We start from the raw sequence: 18,089 nt of genomic DNA, 5'->3' as shown, positions 1-18,089 counted from the left end.
TCTGAGTGGAAACCAAGAATTTTCAGTCTGAACACAAAGATCTCCCAGCCAAAAGTTTGACTAAGAGAACTGAGTGCCCTGCTGCAATAACTCACCTTTAATCCCCATCTATCAAACAGGGCTTTAAATGTCCTAATGACTGCCGGCTGAAACACGACTTCTTCAACATGGAGTGTTTCACACAGCACGGGAAACACGCTGAGGCAGAATTAAAATCCTTTCCCTGCCTCAATCACCATGAAATTAAATACTTTAACAAGTTTAACTATCTTAACGACTGCTTTAAATATTACCCACCGGCTTTAATTACTGGCGGGACTTCCGGATTCCTGAAGCACGCAGATGCGTCTGTGTGAAACGCAGAAGTCGGCGTTTTGGAGCCGGCTTCCTTTCCCGCTCCGGATTTTCCCAATTTTCATTGCCCGCCCCCAACGCACCCAGACTTCCATTTAAAAATTGAGACCTATGACTCCCTGGCATTTGTTGTCTGACCTCACAGTGCATGCTTAATCCCTGAGGCGGCTCGTCAGGTGAGGTCTCGAGCCTTGTGTGTACGGGCTCGAGCGGGGAGTCGATACCGCTGTCGGCATACAAATATTCAGACACGCATCTGATGCTGCTCATTAATTTGCAATCACCAAAATCCAAAATTGGATTATGGCAGTGAAATTGGATGGGATTTTGTTGTTAGAATCTAGCACTGCTGTTCTGACCCTCCTATCAATTTGCACTTTCCTGCGCATGACGTTGCCATTAATTCACGTTAAGAGACTCCAATGGGAATGTGGCTAAACGTAGAGCAGTTATTTCCTTCATTCTTTGAGTAAGGCACTTATGTGGACTCTTTCAAACATTGCTGGAATGTAAAATAATTTTTAAAATTATAGTGGGTGGTGGGATTCCACAGAAAGGGCCCGTTGCCAAGGTAACAGCTCATCTGTCAGAAAGGTCACCAGCCACCACGGCTTAAGCCAAAGTCTATGAATGGAACGATGCCTCCTCAGATGATAGGGTTGCTAACCCTCTTTTTATTAAGCCCCTTAAAAAGGGGGTTGGTGGTTAGGCACAAAGGTGTCCCTCCACCGATGACACTAGGTTTTAATCCATGTCATCTTGACTGATCAATAATAAATCAAATGAAACCAAATTAAATCGTAATTTTATTATTGGTGTTGATGATGCACTCCAGTTTTGGAAAGCCTCAAGCGTGCCGGCAGACACCGTGCACTCCTTCTCCAGGGCCACCCGGGCACGAAGAATGCCGGGGAAGAGAGGCAGACAGTTGGAGTGACGGGCCCATGGGCCGTCTCTAGCCTGACCTGTAGATGGCCACTCTGGTCAGGCCCAGGAGCAGACCCACGAAGAGGTCCTCCGAATTGCCCGCACCCCTCCTCACCGGGTGGCTAAAGATCAGGAGCGTGGGATTGAAGTGCAACCAAAACTTGAGGAGCAGCCCCCTTAAATACTGAAATAGAGGCTGCAGCCTCTCACACTCAGTGTACACATGAAAACAGGACTCCTCCAGGCCACAGAAATTGCAATCAGGCTGGGTGTCCATAAAACGGCTTAGTACCGGGTTTGTCAGTACTGCTCCATGCAGCACTCTCCACCCTATATCCCCAATGGTGCAGGGGAGGACTCGTGTGTAGAGAGCCCTCCATTGGGGAATCCCCGCCTCTGCCAGATGGCAAGATGGTACGCCAGGTCGGGTCGGGAGACAAGGGCAATGAAGTGGAGAGTCTGCAGGGGCAGCCCATACGGGAAACCCCTCCATGCAGAGCGGAATGGCACGGAGGGAATTTCTAAGAGATGGCTCAAGTTGTGAGGCACAGGCTCCTGAGGGAGGTTTCGGGGCTTGGCGCCAATGGGAAATTCTGTCCGAACGGGGGTCAGATTGGATGGGATCGCTCCACACGCTTGAACCTCCTCGACACACATGGTAGAGTCAGGGCCGAGCGCAACTTTTATCGCCTGGGTGGCATCGGCTGTGCCTCGGATGGGGCACCAGGACATTCGTTCACCTAGAGTCCTTGGCGAAATCCACCCCGCTCCTCTGCCATCCAGGACGCCCCTGACTCTGGTTACCTTGCCAGCCCGGGCCCGACTCTCCCCCAGCCACACGTTGCCAAAGCCTACCACGCAGAGGCGCAGGTCCCTGAGCAGCGGCTCCCATAGGATCGCTGCCGCCTCTGATGGGGGAGACTCCGGCCGGAGGCAACCATATTCCAGATCCTGATTGGATCCTGGTAAAAGACAAGCAGCTCCTGCAAGGCCGCACAGCACCGTGATAAACAGGAGCTGCGTGTCGTAATTCAGGCCGAGCAGCTGGCGGAACAAACACGTCACCAGCGCACGCCATCTGGGAGGATTCTCAACGTATAGATATCGCTGTAGGTTCTGAAGGCACAAAGTCGCTACCTGGGTGTGAATGCACACCAGCACCTGACTTGCTAACCCTCTTAGATTGCCCGGGAGTCTCCCGGAATGGGACATAAATCTCTCGGGAGACTATAACAGCCCGGGAGAACTGCGCCTTTTAAATTTCATACCTTAGCAGTGGACGCCCTCTCCCTTGTGACATGACGTCACCGGCTACCGCCCCAGAGAATTCTCCAGCTCAGTGATGTCATCCTCCCCGCCACCGCAGAGAGGCGGCTCAGCTTAGGGGTGACTGGAAACGGGACCGGCTGGTGGAGGGGAGAGAGAGGCAGACCAAGGAGAGGTGTGGGACTGGGCTGGAAGAGGGTGAACTCTAGTATAGCTATTAGATATTGGTGTAATTTCAGTAAGTTTCTATTAGTTACCGGTGGAATCAAAGTTCCTCCCACCTCTGGTTTCCCCCCTGCAAATCCCTCCCCCACCTTTGGTTCCCCCTCCCCTGCTTTCGGTTTCTCCTCTTCGCCTGCTCACGGGTGGCCTCCTGGTTCTCGGAACTTCTTCCACAACAGCTGCTGGCGCGAAACCACGAGCAAAGATATTCAACTACAGGGGGCCCGACCTTTATAAGGTAAATGCAGTAACATTTGTAGATGTCACACGATTAGAGGTCACACGTTCGGATATCACGTGATCAGGTGTCAAATGATCAGACCTCCAGCGCTACGAAGATTAATTATCTCTCAATTATAAAAACAACGGTTCAGAACTGGAGCTTCCCACTTTAAGAGAATAACATGAAACTTAAAGAGGCATTTCAAGAATAGAGGCTTATAATTATGTCGTCATTTGAAAACAAGAAGATAGAAATGAATCAGCATTGAAATATTCAAGATATATAGCCTACCATTGCTGGAAAGAGCTTCTGCTTGTGCCTGACTGATTTCTGAAATGAATAAAGAAATAAAAGATCATCGTTAGTGACTAAGGTGAATCAAGGCCTCTGAGAAGTGATTGGCAGAGCTGCTCAATGGTGACGTTACCCTGTAAAAACTGCACTCGGCATTGGTTAGCTCCCATCTGTGTGTACTGCATTGGTCACCATACCATAGAAAAGATACGTTGCTTTTGAGAGGATGCAGTGAAGGGCAACCAATATTTCATTAGGTCTCAAGAAAATAAGTTATAAGCATATGAGGGTTAGTTTTGTTCGGGGATTTTAAGCTGATCAAATAAAAATGTCCAAATTGCCTTTTCCTCGTCTAAGTGAGTTTTTGAGGGCAGTTGTTCACAGCTGTTCCAGAAACTGAGCCTGCCTGAAAATTCCTTCAAATAATTTCCACTGCCAGCAAGGTTTTCTCTTACACTGTGAAATGTATGTTCAATAACAAAGTTCAATTGCCACTTTCCATATTAAACTGATTAAAAACACCCCATCAAAAAAAAGAACAACCAGCTTACCTGAAGGGCAATGATTCCATTTTATTTTTCTAATTATGACCCCAAAAAGGCAATCGGGCAAAATCTTGAAGCTATCAGCCTAATATTACATCTTATGTTGTTCGGCCCTGACATTGCTGTTCTATTAATGTCAATTACTGACACGTCGCAGAGTAGTCCCATTGGAAACGGTGGGAAGTACAACGTGAACCAGGCTTATAAGCTATTTTTGAGCTGCCGAACCCTGGGAAACCAAACTGCAGGCCGGGAGTGCAGATTTCCCAGCTTGTAGCTTGGTTTCCTGAGGTCAGGCAGCTCCATAAAGGCCCTCAGGTTGGTCTAAAGTCACAGTTTCAGGGGATGATTGTGGAGCTACTCTGGGATCAAAAGGACAAACCTCATTTTGCACACCCAACTCGAGGGTTCCCATTCTAGTGAAAAAAAAACTGTTAAAAAAAATGCTCAGAGGCTAATATTATCTTCTATAAAAAGGGATTACTTTGAACAAAAGTACTCTATTTATACTGCCCTTCCTCTTTAATGCTTTGAGTTTCTTGATAACACCAGCTTTACAGATTTCTATGTATTGTAGAGTCTCAAACCAATTTAACCAGATCTGGGATTTGCCTGCAGCCTTCATTTGTGAAGAACGATGTGAAAAATTCAGCTGCTATCTCCTGTCGCCAACATATGCATTATATTATTTTAATGTAATGCCGATAATCCATTTTAGAGGTTGGAATAAGTATTATAAACTCCAGAAAACATTGTTCTGCAACGTACCAGTAAACTGAATTGACGTCAAGTCGACACTGAAGCGATCCAAGGAACCAGTTTGGCTAGACACATTGACTTGTACCAGGCTTTGCCGAAATGTTTCTGCAACTGTTCTTGCCGTTACAGAGGTGCTTCCATCTGCCTTGAACTGTTGTAAGAGTACCACTCTAACACTGCCTGACCTGTCAGAAAAACAGGCAATGAAGCATTAAATCCAATGTTTTGTACAATTAAGTGAAAAGTCATTTACAGGCCAATTGACATATTAGCAAAATTCAATCAAAAAATCCCTGATGCATTTAATTTTCACAATTTGTTGAATTTTCCCTACACGTTGCTAATATTGGGTTTTTTGTTTTCAAATACGATGATGTTCCTTGTAGAAATGTGGCCAGAATCCTGGCGTGTCTTGGCAAACTGAAGTCACGTATGATTCCCTGTTTTCTTCGTCTGTTCTTCCAAATAGAAAAAGGTATCATAAACGTATAGCATCAAATTGTTAGCGTGCATCACTAGGTTTATTTAGCGAGTGAAAAAGACACATTAGGGTACATAGGAACATAGGAATATAGGAACAGCAGGAGGCCATTTAGCCCCTCGAGCCTGTTCCACCATTCAATAAGATCATGGCTGATCTGTGACCTAACTCCACATACCCACCTTAGCCCCATATCCCTTAATACCTTTGGTTAACAAAAATCTATCAATCTCAGATTTAAAATTAACAATTGAGCTCGCATCAACTGCTGTTTGCGGAAGAAAGTTCCAAACTTCTACCACCCTTTGCCAGTAGAAGTGTTTCCTAACTTCACTCCTGAAAGTCCTGGCTCTAATTTTTAGGCTATGTCCCCTAGTCCTAGACTCCCCAACAAGTGGAAATAGTTTCTCTCGATCTATCCTCTTAGCTCCACTTAATATCTTGAAAACTTCGATCAAATCACCCCTTAATCTTCTAAATTCCAGAGAATACAACCCTAGTTTGTGTAATCTCTCCTCGTAATTTAACTCTTGTAGTCCAGGTATTATTCTAGTAAATATCCCCACCATCACAGAAGCCAGTCTTCAGCCAATTCGATTCACTCCACGTGATATCAAGAAATGGCTGAGTGCACTGGATACAGCAAAGGCTATGGGCCCCGACAACATCCCAGCTGTAGTGCTGAAGACTTGTGCTCCAGAACTAGCTGCGCCTCTAGCCAAGCTGTTCCAGTACAGCTACAACACTGGCATCTACCCGAGAATGTGGAAAATTGCCCAGGTATGTCCTGCCCACAAAAAGCAGGACAAATCCAATCCGGCCAATTACCGCCCCATCAGTCTACTCTCAATCATCAGCAAAGTGATGGAAGGTGTCGTCGACAGTGCTATCAAGCGGCACTTACTCACCAATAACCTGCTCACCGATGCTCAGTTTGGGTTCCGCCAGGACCACTCGGCTCCAGACCTCATTACAGCCTTAGTCCAAACATGGACAAAAGAGCTGAATTCCAGAGGTGAGGTGAGAGTGACTGCCCTTGACATCAAGGCAGCATTTGACCGAGTGTGGCACCAATCATCTCAGCCCCAGGACATTGCTGCAGGAGTTCCTCAAGGCAGTGTCCTAGGCCCAACCATCTTCAGCTGCTTCATCAATGACCTTTCCTCCATCATAAGGTCAGAAATGGGCATGTTCGCTGATGATTGCACAGTGTTCAGTTCCATTCGCAACCCCTCAAATAATGAAGCAGTCCGAGCCCGCATGCAGCAAGACCTGGACAACATCCAGGCTTGGGCTGATAAGTGGCAAGTAACATTCGCGCCAGATAAGTACCAGGCAATGACCATCTCTATCAAGAGAGAGTCTAACCACCTCCCCTTGACATTCAATGGCATTACCATCGCTGAATCTCCCACCATCAACATCATGGGGGTCTCCATTGACCACAAACTTAACTGGACCAGCCATATAAATACTGTGGCTACGAGAGCAGGTCAGAGGCTGGGTATTCTGCGGCGAGTGACTCACCTCCTGACTCCCCAAAGCCTTTCCACCATCTACAAGGCACAAGTCAGGAGTGTGATGGAATACTCTCCACTTGCTTGGATGAGTGCAGCTCCAACAACACTCAAAAAGCTCGACATCATCCAAGATAAAGCAGCCCGCTTGATTGGCACCCCATCCACCACCCTTAACATTCACTCCCTTCACCACCGGCGCACTGTGGCTGCAGTGTGTACCATCCACAGGATGCACTGCAGCAACTCGCCAAGGCTTCTTCGACAGCACCTCCCAAACCCGCGACCTCTACCACTTAGAAGGACAAGAGCAGCAGGTACATGGGAACAACACCACCTGCATGTTCCCCTCCAAGTCACACACCATCCTGACTTGGAAATATATTGCCATTCCTTCATCGTCGCTGGGTCAAAATCCTGGAACTCCCTTCCTAACGGCACTGTGGGAGAACCGTCACCACACGGACTGCAGCAGTTCAAGAAGGCGGCTCACCACCACCTTCTCAAGGGCAATTAGGGATGGGCAATAAATGCCGGCCTCGCCAGCGACGCCCACATCCCATGAACGAATAATAAAAAAAAAAAATTCTAGTAAATCTATGCTGTACTCCATCCAAGGCCAATATATCCTTCCTAAGGTGCGGTCCCCAGAACTGAACACAGTACTCCAGATATGGTCCAACCAGGGCTTTGTAAAGCTGTAGCATAACTTCTACCTTCTTGTATTCTATCCTCTAGATATAAAGACTAACATTCCATTAGCCTTTTTGATTATTTTCTGTATCTGTCCATGACATTTTAATGATCTACATACATGGACCCCTAAGCCTCTTTGGACCTCCACTGTTTCGAGCTTTTCACCATTTAGAAAGTACTCTGATCTATCCTTTTTAGGTCCAAAGTGGATGACCTCACACTTGCCTACATTGAAATCCATTTGCCACTGTTTTGCCCATTCACTGAATCTATTAATATCTCTTTGTAATTTTATGTTTCCATCTACACTGCTTACAATGCTGCCTACCTTTGTGTCATCGGCAAACTTGGACATGTGGCTCTCTATCCCATCATCTAAGTCGTTAATAAATACAGTGAATAGTTGAGAGCCCAGCACTGATCCCTATGGGACACCACTAGTCACACCCTGTCAATTTGAATACCCGCCCATTATCCCTACTATCTGTCTCCTGCCGCTCAGCCAATTTCCTAACCAGGTCAATAACTTGCCCTCAATTCCATGAGCTTCAACTTTACCTAACAGTCTCTAATGAGGGACTTTATCGAATGCCTTCTGGAAGTCCATATAAACAACATCCATAGACATTCCCTGTCAACTACTTTAGTCACCTCTTCAAAAAATTCAATAAGGTTCATCAGGCATGACCTGCCGTTTACAAATCTATGCTGACTCTCTCTGATCAGCTGAAAATTTTCAAGGTGTTCAGTCACTCTATCCTTAATTATAGACTCCAGTAATTTCCCAACAACAGATGTTAGGCTAACTGGTATATAATTCCCTGGTTTCCCTCTCTCACCTTTCTTAAATGGTTTCTGAATCGAGAGAACATTGGAAGATTATGGTTAGAGCATCTGCAATGTTCTCACCTACTTCCTTTAAAACCTTGGGCTGGAAACCATCTGGTAGAAATTGGTCCTTATTGCGCCCGTTTACCAGCCGCCTAAAACAGGCGTTAAGCCCCTTGCATATGTTGATGAAGGACCTAATGCCTTCTGTAAAATTAGTGTACGATGAGTGGACCAGGTGCCAGGCCTGCCCTGCTCAAAATTCTTCAATGGCCCTTGCGGCTGCCGACGAGAGGTAAGTATTTTCAAAATAATTTTTTTTAAGAAAACCTTCCCTTGGAGCCGGGAAGAGCAGGAGTGCTTTCCCCGACTCCACAGTAACCCCGCCCCACACCCCCACCCAATCCCTTTGTCCAGTCCAAACCCACCCCACTTCCCGGGACTTACCTTCGACATTTGGAATGCGTGAGCTGCTTGTAAACGCACGACAGGCGCTAGCAGTTCACACATAAATGTTAATGAGAGCCAAGGCCCAACTTAGGGTGAACAGGCCCAGACTAATTTCTATCCCATAATCCTTGGAAACTTCAGTCAATGGACAAACGAAAGTTGGGTTGGTCAAGAGACTGATTGAATGCATTAAATAACTGATTCTTATTACTAAGGATGATATTTGTGTTTTTCTAGTACTTGTTTTGTTGTTCGGTTCCTGATAATGTAGCATTGAATGATGAATTAATAACAAATTTATTATGGTTAAAAGCAACGCTACATTCAGGCAACATTACTCAATTCACTACTGTCTCACAACCTCCATTTTGCAGACAACTGCTCTGGTCTGGTTCAAACATTTTGTTGTTGAACAAAAACATTTTTACTTAAAAGGAACAGATAAAAATGCTGAAACTGATACATGATTACAATATTGTAATTCTTGATCTTTTGTGAGGGGAATGGAGGGTTGGCTAACCTACATAGAATATCAGTCTACATAAATAAAAGCTTCAGCGCTTGTAGTGTCTGTCCACCTGAACTGATTGAGAAGATCGAAGCCTTTGTCTTCAGCCTCCGCCATAAACTCCGTACCCTTGCCTCCGATTCCATCCCCCTCTCTGGCCCCTGTCTCAGGCTAAATCAGACTCTTCACAATCTCGGCGTCTTATTCGACTCTGGGCTGAACTTCCGACCCCGTATCCTCTCCATCACAAAGGCTGCCTACTTCTACCTACATAATTTTGCTTGTCTCTGATCCTACCTCAGCCCATCTGCAGCTGAAACCCTCATCCATGCCTTCATTACCTCCAGACTTGACTATTCCAATGCTCTCCTGCCCATCCTCTGTAAACTTTTGCTCATCTATAACTCTGCTGCCTGCGCCAAATCCCACTCACCCATAACCTCTGTTTCTCACTGAACTACATTTGCTTCTGGTCCCACGAAACATCAAGTTTTAAATTCTTGTCCTTGTGTTTAAATTCCTCTATGGCCTCATCTCTCCCTATCTCGGTAACCTGATCCATCCCTACAATCCCTCCCCAAATTTTCCGTTCCTCTGACTCTGGATTCTTGTTTATCCCCCAACTGTCCATTCACCCCATCATTGGCAACCACACATTCAGTCACCTAAGTCCCATGCTCTGGAATTCCATGCCTAAACCAGTCCAGCTCTCCACCTCCCGCTCATCCTTCAAGATTCCCCTTGAAGTCCACCTCTGTGACCAAGCTTTTAGTCACCCCTCCTAATATCTCCTTCTTTGGCTCAGCATTCATTTTTATTGACAATGCCTCTGTGAAGTGCCTTGGGACTTTTTCTACATTAAAGGCACTCTATAAATGCTTGTTGTTGTTGTTGATGTCTGAGCTATCTGATCGATTAAGTGTTTCTACTGTGAATAAATAAATACTTTGCAACGATTTTTCAGCTCCTGTTCATCTGCATTGATTACAGTCAAACAAACATACAAAAAAGAAAAGAAAGGCTTGCATTTATGAAACACTTTATACGACCTAAGGATGCCCCAAAGCGCTTTACAGCCAATTAAGTACTTTGGAAGACTAGTCACTGTTGTAATGTAGGAAATGCGACAGCCAATTTGCACACAGCAAGCTCCCATAATCAGCTATGTGGATAATGGCAAGATAATCTGTTTTTTGGGATGTTGGTTGAGGGATAAATATTGGCTAGGCCACCATGGTGAACACCCCTGATTTTCTGCAAAATAGTGCTATGGGATCTTTTACGTCCACTTGATAGGGTAGATGGGGCCATGGTTTAACGTTTCATCCAAAAGATGGCACCTCCAATAGTGCAGCACTCCCACAGTATTGCAATGAAGTGTCAGCCTAGATTTTTTGTTTAAGTCTCTGGAGTGGGGCTCGAACCCAAAACCTTCTGACTCAGAGGCAAGAGTGCAACACTGAGCCACGGCTGACACACAAACGCAAAAAGGATTTCAGCTTTTCAGTGAGTATCTTGCAGCTGATCTGAAACACTGTAAGTAAATAAACTGACTCATGAAAAGATGCCTGCTATGGTTTACACATAACTGCTTCATTTTAATTTCTGTCTTGGAGCAGAAAAATAGAAAGCTCCAATCCAGGTTGCCCAACCCTATAAGATGTATCACTGGTATATAAGAACTTAAGAAACTATGGAATGAGAAATGGCCATTTGGCCCATTAAACACCCTCTTTCTACAGTCCATGTGCCCTGTCATGGAATTGACCCAACCCATTTAACCTGATGAAACCCATTTGTTTTTTAAGGGGAAAGTTCCATTTAAATACTCTCTGATCCTCAAAGGCAATCAAGCAAAACTCCAGAATATTCACCTGTCCTCACATCTTTACCATTCAATAATTAGTTGGAACTTGCTTGCTGTTAAAAAAAATGTGTACTTCATTTATTTGATCCCCAGCCTTTCTAAGGATTTCCATAGATTACGGGGTTAAATCTTAAAAGATTTTGAGTCAAATTTCTGCAGAGCTCTAATGGCTCTGCTAGAATTTAAACCGCTAATGCACAGGTATAACATGCTCCAGCTTTTCTCCCCATTAGTTGATTAGCTATGAAACATAAGAAACATAAGAAATAGGAGCAGAAGTAAACCATACGGCCCTTCGAGTCTGCTCTGCCATTTAATAAGTGCATGGTTGATCTTCGACTTCAACTCCCTTGATTCCCTTGGAGTCCAAAAATCTATTGATCTCAGCCTTGAATACACTCAATGACTGAGCACCCACAGCCCTTTGTGGTGGAGAACTCCAAAGATTCATAACCCTCTGAGTGAAGAAATTTCTCCTCATCTCAGTCCTGAATAGCCGACCCCTTATCCTGATACTATGCCCCATAGTTCCAGACTCTCCAGCCAGGGGAATCAGCCTTTCAGTATCTATGGTAGATTAAAGTACAACTCCATAAAGTTTGAAGGTATGTCAGTCGCACTTTGGGATTTACACGCATTTCTGTGCACTTTGAAAACACTACTCTGTCAGATGATGCCATTCAGACTAAAACTAGTAATTAAATTTATTTACAAGAATTATAATCACACAGAAAAACAGAAAAATACTAACAGTGCAATACTTAGTAAACCACGGAGATTAAATGAGCCCACAAAAGTTCAAATATCATATTTATCATGCAGTGAGATAATTGTACATGGGTGAAACAATATTCCGAACCTTACCACATGGAGTCTAAAAGTTACCTTAAACAGCAGTGAAAATTGCTCTGATGAAGTAGAACAAGGCCACACCCATTCCTTGGGGCTCCAACGTCGACCAACAAGCCTTTAGATATTTAAGGCTTTATTTATTATTGACTCTGGACTTGCATGTCAAATAGGTTGGTTCGAAGAACATAAGAACATAAGAACATAAGAAATTGGAGCAGGAGTAGGCCAATCGGCCCCTCGAGCCTGCTCCGCCATTCAATAAGATCATGGCTGATCTGATCCCAACCACAAATCTAAAGAACACAAGAAGTCGGAGCAGGACCCGGCCACATAGCCCCTGGGCCCTCTCCGCCACCCACAGGGCATTGACCGATCCGAACTCAGCTTCATGTCCAATTTCCTGCCCGCTCCCCATAACCCCTAATTCCCTTTACTTCTAGGAAACTGTCTATTTCTGTTTTAAATTTATCTAATGATGTAGCTTCCACAGCTTCCTGGGGCAGCAAATTCCACAGACCGACCACCCTCTGAGTGAAGAAGTTTCTCCTCATCTCAGTTTTGAAAGAGCAGCCCCTTATTCTAAGATTATGCCCCCTAGTTCTAGTTTCACCCATCCTTGGGAACATCCTTACTGCATCCACCCGATCAAGACCCTTCACAATCTTATATGTTTCAATAAGATCGCCTCTCATTCTTCTGAACTCCAATGAGTAGAGTCCCAATCTACTCAACCTCTCCTCATATGTCCGCCCCCTCATCCCCGGGATTAACCGAGTGAACCTTCTTTGTACTGCCTCGAGAGCAAGTATGTCTTTTCTTAAGTATGGAGACCAAAACTGTATGCAGTATTCAAGGTGCGGTCTCACCAATACCTTATATAACTGCAGCAATACCTCCTTGTTTTTATATTCTATCCCCCTAGCAATAAAAGCCAACATTCCGTTGGCTTTCTTGATCACCTGCTGCACCTGCATACCAACTTTTTGATTTTCTTGCACTAGGACCCCCAGATCCCTTTGTACTGCAGTACTTTCCAGTCTCTCGCCATTAAGAAAATAACTTGCTCTCTGATTTTTCCTGCCAAAGTGCATAACCTCACATTTTCCAATATTATATTGCATCTGCCAAATCTCCGCCCACTCACCCAGCCTGTCTATATCCCCTTGCAGGTTTTTTATGTCCTCCTCACTCTCTACTTTCCCTCCCATCTTTGTATCATCTGCAAATTTTGATATGTTGCACTCGGTCCCCTCCTCCAAATCGTTAATATAGATTGTAAAGAGTTGGGGACCCAGCACCGACCCCTGTGGAACACCACTGGTTACTGGTTGCCAGTCCGAAAATGAACCATTTATCCCAACTCTCTGCTTCCTGTTCGATAACCAATCCTCCACCCATGCCAGAATATTACCCCCAATCCCGTGATTTTTTATCTTAAGTAATAATCTTTTATGTGGCACCTTGTCGAATGCCTTCTGGAAGTCTAAATACACTATGTCCACTGGTTCCCCTTTATCCACCCTATACGTTATATCCTCGAAGAACTCAAGCAAATTTGTCAGACATGACTTCCCCTTCATAAAGCCATGCTGACTTTGTCCTATTAAATTATGCTTATCTAAATGTTCCGTTACTGTCTCCTTAATAATAGACTCCAAAATTTTACCCACCACAGATGTTAAGCTAACTGGCCTATAATTTCCAGCCTTCTGCCTACTACCCTTTTTAAATAACGGTGTTACATTAGCAGTTTTCCAATCTGCCGGGACCTCTCCTGAGTCCAGGGAATTTTGGAAAACTATCACCAAAGCATCCACAATCCCTACTGCCACTTCCCTCAAGACCCTAGGATGGAAGCCATCAGGTCCAGGGGATTTATCCGCCTTGAGTCCCATTATTTTACTGAGTACCATCTCCTGAGTGATTTTAATTGTATTTAGCTCCTCCCCCCCGAGAGTCCCCTGTTTGTCCAGTGTTGGGATATTCTTAGTGTCCTCTACTGTAAAGACTGAAACAAAATATTTGTTCAGCATTTTTGCCATCTCCATGTTTCCCACCATTAATTTCCCGGTCTCATCCTCTAAGGGACCTATGTTTGCCTTAGCCACCCTTTTTCTTTTTATATAACTATAGAAACTCTTGCTATCTGTTTTTATATTTTTTGCTAATTTCTTTTCATAATCTAACTTCCCTTTCTTAATCAATCCTTTAGTTACTTTTTGCTGTCTTTTGAAGAATTCCCAATCTTCTATCCTCCCACTAAGTTTGGCTACCTTATGTGTCCTTGTTTTTAGTCGGATACTATCCTTGATTTCTTTACTTAGCCACGGGTGGCTGTCATTTCTTTTACACCCTTTTTTCCTCAGTGGAATATATTTATTTTGAAAGTTGTAAAATAACTCCCTAAATGAACACCACTGCTCATGTACCGTCTTACCCTTTAATCTATTTTCCCAGTCCACTTTAATCAATTCCGCTCTCATACCATCATAGTCTCCTTTATTCAAGCTCAGTACGCTTGTTTGAGAATCAACCTTCTCACCCTCTAATTGGATATGGAATTCAACCATGTTGTGGTCGCTCGTTCCAAGGGGATCCTTAACTAGGACATTATTAATTAATCCTGACTCATTACACAGGACCAGGTCCAAGGTTGCCTGCCCCCTTGTAGGATCAGTTACATACTGCTCAAGAAATCCATCCCTGATGCACTCAATGAACTCGTCCTCAAGGCTGCTCTGCCCAATTTGATTTGTCCAGTTAATATGATAATTAAAATCCCCCATAATTATGGCTGTTCCCTTATTACATGCCCCGACTATCTCCTGATTAATACTTCTTCCAGCAGAGTTGCAACTATTAGGAGGCCTATATACTACGCCCACTAATGTTTTTTTTCCCTTATTATTCCTTATCTCCACCCAAACTGTTTCATTATCTTGATGCTTTGTCCCAATATAATTTCTCTGTATTACAGTGATTCCTTCCTTTATTAACATAGCCACCCCACCTCCCCTTCCTTCCTGCCTGTCCTTCCTGATTGTTAAATACCCTGGCATATTTAATTCCCAGTCGTCGTCACCCTGCAGCCATGTTTCTGTAATGGCCACAAGATCATACCCATACGTAGTTATTTGTGCCGTTAACTCGTCCATTTTATTACGAATGCTACGTGCATTCAGATAAAGAACTTTCAAATCTGTTTTGTGACGCTTAGTTCCTGCTTTTTCCTTTTTTAACACTTTACCTATTACTCCATACCTTCTGTCCCTTCCTGTTACGCTTTCCTCTCTCTCCCTGCTCAGGTTCCCAACCCCCTGCCACTTTAGTTTAAACCCTCCCCAACAGCACTAGCAAACACTCCTCCTAGGACAGCAGTCTGATGGGTATCCATTTTGCAGACATTTAACGTTTCAAATATTTTTTTTATTCGTTCATGGAAGTGGGCGTCTCTGACAAGGCCAGCATTTATTGCCCATCCCTAATTGCCCTTGAGAAGGTGGTGGTGAGCCGTCTTCTTGAACTGCTGCAGTCCGTTTGGTGAAGGTTCTCCCACAGTTCTATTAGGTAGGGAGTTCCAAGATTTTGACCCAGCGACGATGAAGGAACGGTGATATATTTCCAAGTCGGGATGGTGTGTGACTTGTAGGGGAACATGCAGGTGGTCTTGTTCTTGTTCCCATGTGCCTGCTGCCCTTGTCCTTCTAGGTGTAGAGGTCACGGGTTTGGGAGGTGCTGTCGAAGAAGCCTTGGCGAGTTACTGCAGTGCATCCTGTAGATGGTACACACTGCAGCCTTGATTCGCCGGTGGTGAAGGGAGTGAATGTTTAGGGTGGTGAATGGGGTGTCATTCAAGTGAGCTGCTTTGTCCTAGATGGTGTCGAGCTTCTTGAGTGTTGTTGGAGCTGCACCCATCCAGGCAAAAGGAGAGTATGCCATCACACTCCTGACTTGTGCCTTGTAAATGGTGGAAAGGCTTTGGGAAGTCAGGAGGTGAGTCACTTGCCGCAGAATACCCAGCCTCTGACCTGCTCTTATAGCCACAGTATTATGTGGCTGGTCCAGTTAAGTTTCTGGTCAATGGTGACCCCAGGATGTTGATAGTGGGGGATTCGGTGATGGTAATGCCATTGAATGTCAAGGGGAGGTGGTTAGACTCTCTCTTGTTGGAGATGGTCATTGCCTGGCACTTGTCTGGCGTGAATATTACTTGCCACTTATCAGCCCAAGCCTGGGTGTTGTCCAGGTCTTGATGCATGCGGGCATGGACAGCTTCATTATCTGAGGGGTTGCGAATGGAACTGAACACTGTGCACTCATCAGTGAACATCCCCATTTCTGACCTTATGATGGAGGGAAGGTCATTGATGAAGCAGCTGAAGATGGTTGGGCCTAGGACACTGCCCTGAGGAACTCCTGCAGCAATGTCCTGGTGCTGAGATGATTGGCCTTCAACAACCACTACCATCTTCCTTTGTGCTAGGTATGACTCCAGCCACTGGAGAGTTTTCCCCCTGATTCCCATTGACTTCAATTTTACAAGGGCTCCTTGGTGCCACACTCGGTCAAATGCTGCCCTGATGTCAAGGGCAGTCACTCTCACCTCACCTCTGGAATTCAGCTCTTTTGTCCATATTTGGACCAAGGCTGTAATGAGGTCTGGAGCCGAATGGTCCTGGCAGAACCCAAACTGAGCATCGGTGAACAGGTTATTGGTGAGTAAGTGCCGCTTGATAGCACTGTCAACGACACCTTCCATCACTTTGCTGACGATTGAGAATAGACTGATGGGGTGGTAATTGGCCGGATTGGATTTGTCCTGCTTTTTGTGGACAGGACATACCTGGGCAATTTTCCACATTCTCAGATAGATGCCAGTGTTGTAGCTGTACTGGAACAGTTTGGCTAGAGGCGTGGCTAGTTCTGGAGCACAAGTCTTCAGCACTACAGCTGGGATGTTGTTGGGGCCCATAGCCTTTGATGTATCCAGTGCACTCAGCCATTTCTTGATAGCACGTGGAGTGAATCGAATTGGCTGAAGACTGGCTTCTGTGATGGTGGGGGTATCGGGAGGAGGCTGAGATTTATACAATACATTTTAAGAATGTCAGACATAGAATTCAACAGACCAAGCTGAATGATATTGCCTTCAGGGAAAGGGTAGAATTATTCCTGGTTTTTTGGTTCCTCTTAGGAGATTAGGGCAAGTTCATGGCAATTCATATTGCACATGGTCCATTGGAAAGAGCAGACCTGATAGGCTGATTGGCCTTTTTTTGTTCTAAACTTTTGTTAAGTTTCACCGTTAATAAGTTAGCAACTGCTGGGTCAAACACTCTGAAGGTTAACAGCTACTGATGTCACCCATCTTGAAGCTTGTTGGATTATAAGATAAATTTACTAAAAAATGTACTTGCACATAACTATATTTTGTGTTACACTTTAAAGAGCTCATATTGTGCCACTGAATAAATCCACAGAGCCACTCATGAATAAATAACTATGAATCATGGATGCAGGAAGCATTACTGCCCTCTGATTCATTGGGGGAAATGATAACCTAATCGGCCTGGTGGAAAACTGATGGGATCAGGTTGAACATCACTCCTGATTTTACTTTTCATTGACTTCAAAGGTGAGTAAAATTAGGTGGGGTGTAAAACTGACATTTGACCTGATCTCGTTTGTTTCCCGCCGGGCGGGTTAGGTTAAAATTTCCCCCGATTACTCACCAAAAGTGATTGGTAACTCCCTTAATTTTAGATTGTCTATAAAATTTGCGGGGACTAGACAATGCCTATTTGTCCAGTTTTAGTTACTAAATTCCTTGCCCTCTTCCTTCTACTAAGGATAGTCTTTCCTACGTTCTGAATTATTTAAAGAAACCAAGAATTTAACTAAACCAGTCACTTTACAGTACTACTTTGAGAGAGATATAATTCCCTTCCTATACTCTCTTCGCTGTTCCTGATTAGCCTTTACAGATTTCAAAAGATTATGGAGTCACAGTTTGTAGCTGTATCGTTGCATGCAAAATAACTGTAGTGGTTGGGAACAGCAAATGACCTTTGCAAATCAAGTCCTGAAAGTAGAATCATGTAATCTGTCAAAGTTTCAACTTTGTTACTACTTTACAAGTATTAGATAGGAAAATTGCAAGGGACGTACCTGAATTCTACAACTTGTAAATTGTTGAATTGCGTGGACAAGTTTGAGCTTGAATACACGTTTTCTATCTGTAACCAATGGAAAGAAAATAACTTTCACATTTTCCAGTACTTTGTGAGTGTAGGAATGGTT

At 44.5% G+C, this 18,089-nt stretch overlaps 1 protein-coding gene across 5 annotated transcripts in view; it reads right to left on the bottom strand.

Moving 5' to 3' along the window:
- Nucleotides 1-18,089, bottom strand: part of LOC137321167 (transmembrane protease serine 11B-like protein) — a 119,443-nt gene that overhangs the window by 61,932 nt on the left and 39,422 nt on the right. For all 5 annotated transcript variants that reach the window (XM_067983420.1, XM_067983421.1, XM_067983423.1 and 2 more), the window contains exons 4-6: nucleotides 17,958-18,025; nucleotides 4,600-4,775; nucleotides 3,284-3,322 (exon numbers count right to left, since the gene is read on the bottom strand). In XM_067983420.1, the coding sequence (XP_067839521.1) occupies nucleotides 3,284-3,322; nucleotides 4,600-4,775; nucleotides 17,958-18,025 (283 nt within the window). The remainder of the gene's footprint in view (nucleotides 1-3,283; nucleotides 3,323-4,599; nucleotides 4,776-17,957; nucleotides 18,026-18,089) is intronic.

This window comes from Heptranchias perlo, chromosome 4 (assembly GCF_035084215.1).
Source record: "Heptranchias perlo isolate sHepPer1 chromosome 4, sHepPer1.hap1, whole genome shotgun sequence".
Lineage (NCBI taxonomy): Eukaryota > Metazoa > Chordata > Chondrichthyes > Hexanchiformes > Hexanchidae > Heptranchias > Heptranchias perlo.
The sequence above is the reverse complement of the archived record's forward strand: the minus strand, read 5'-3'. Positions and strand labels throughout refer to the sequence as shown.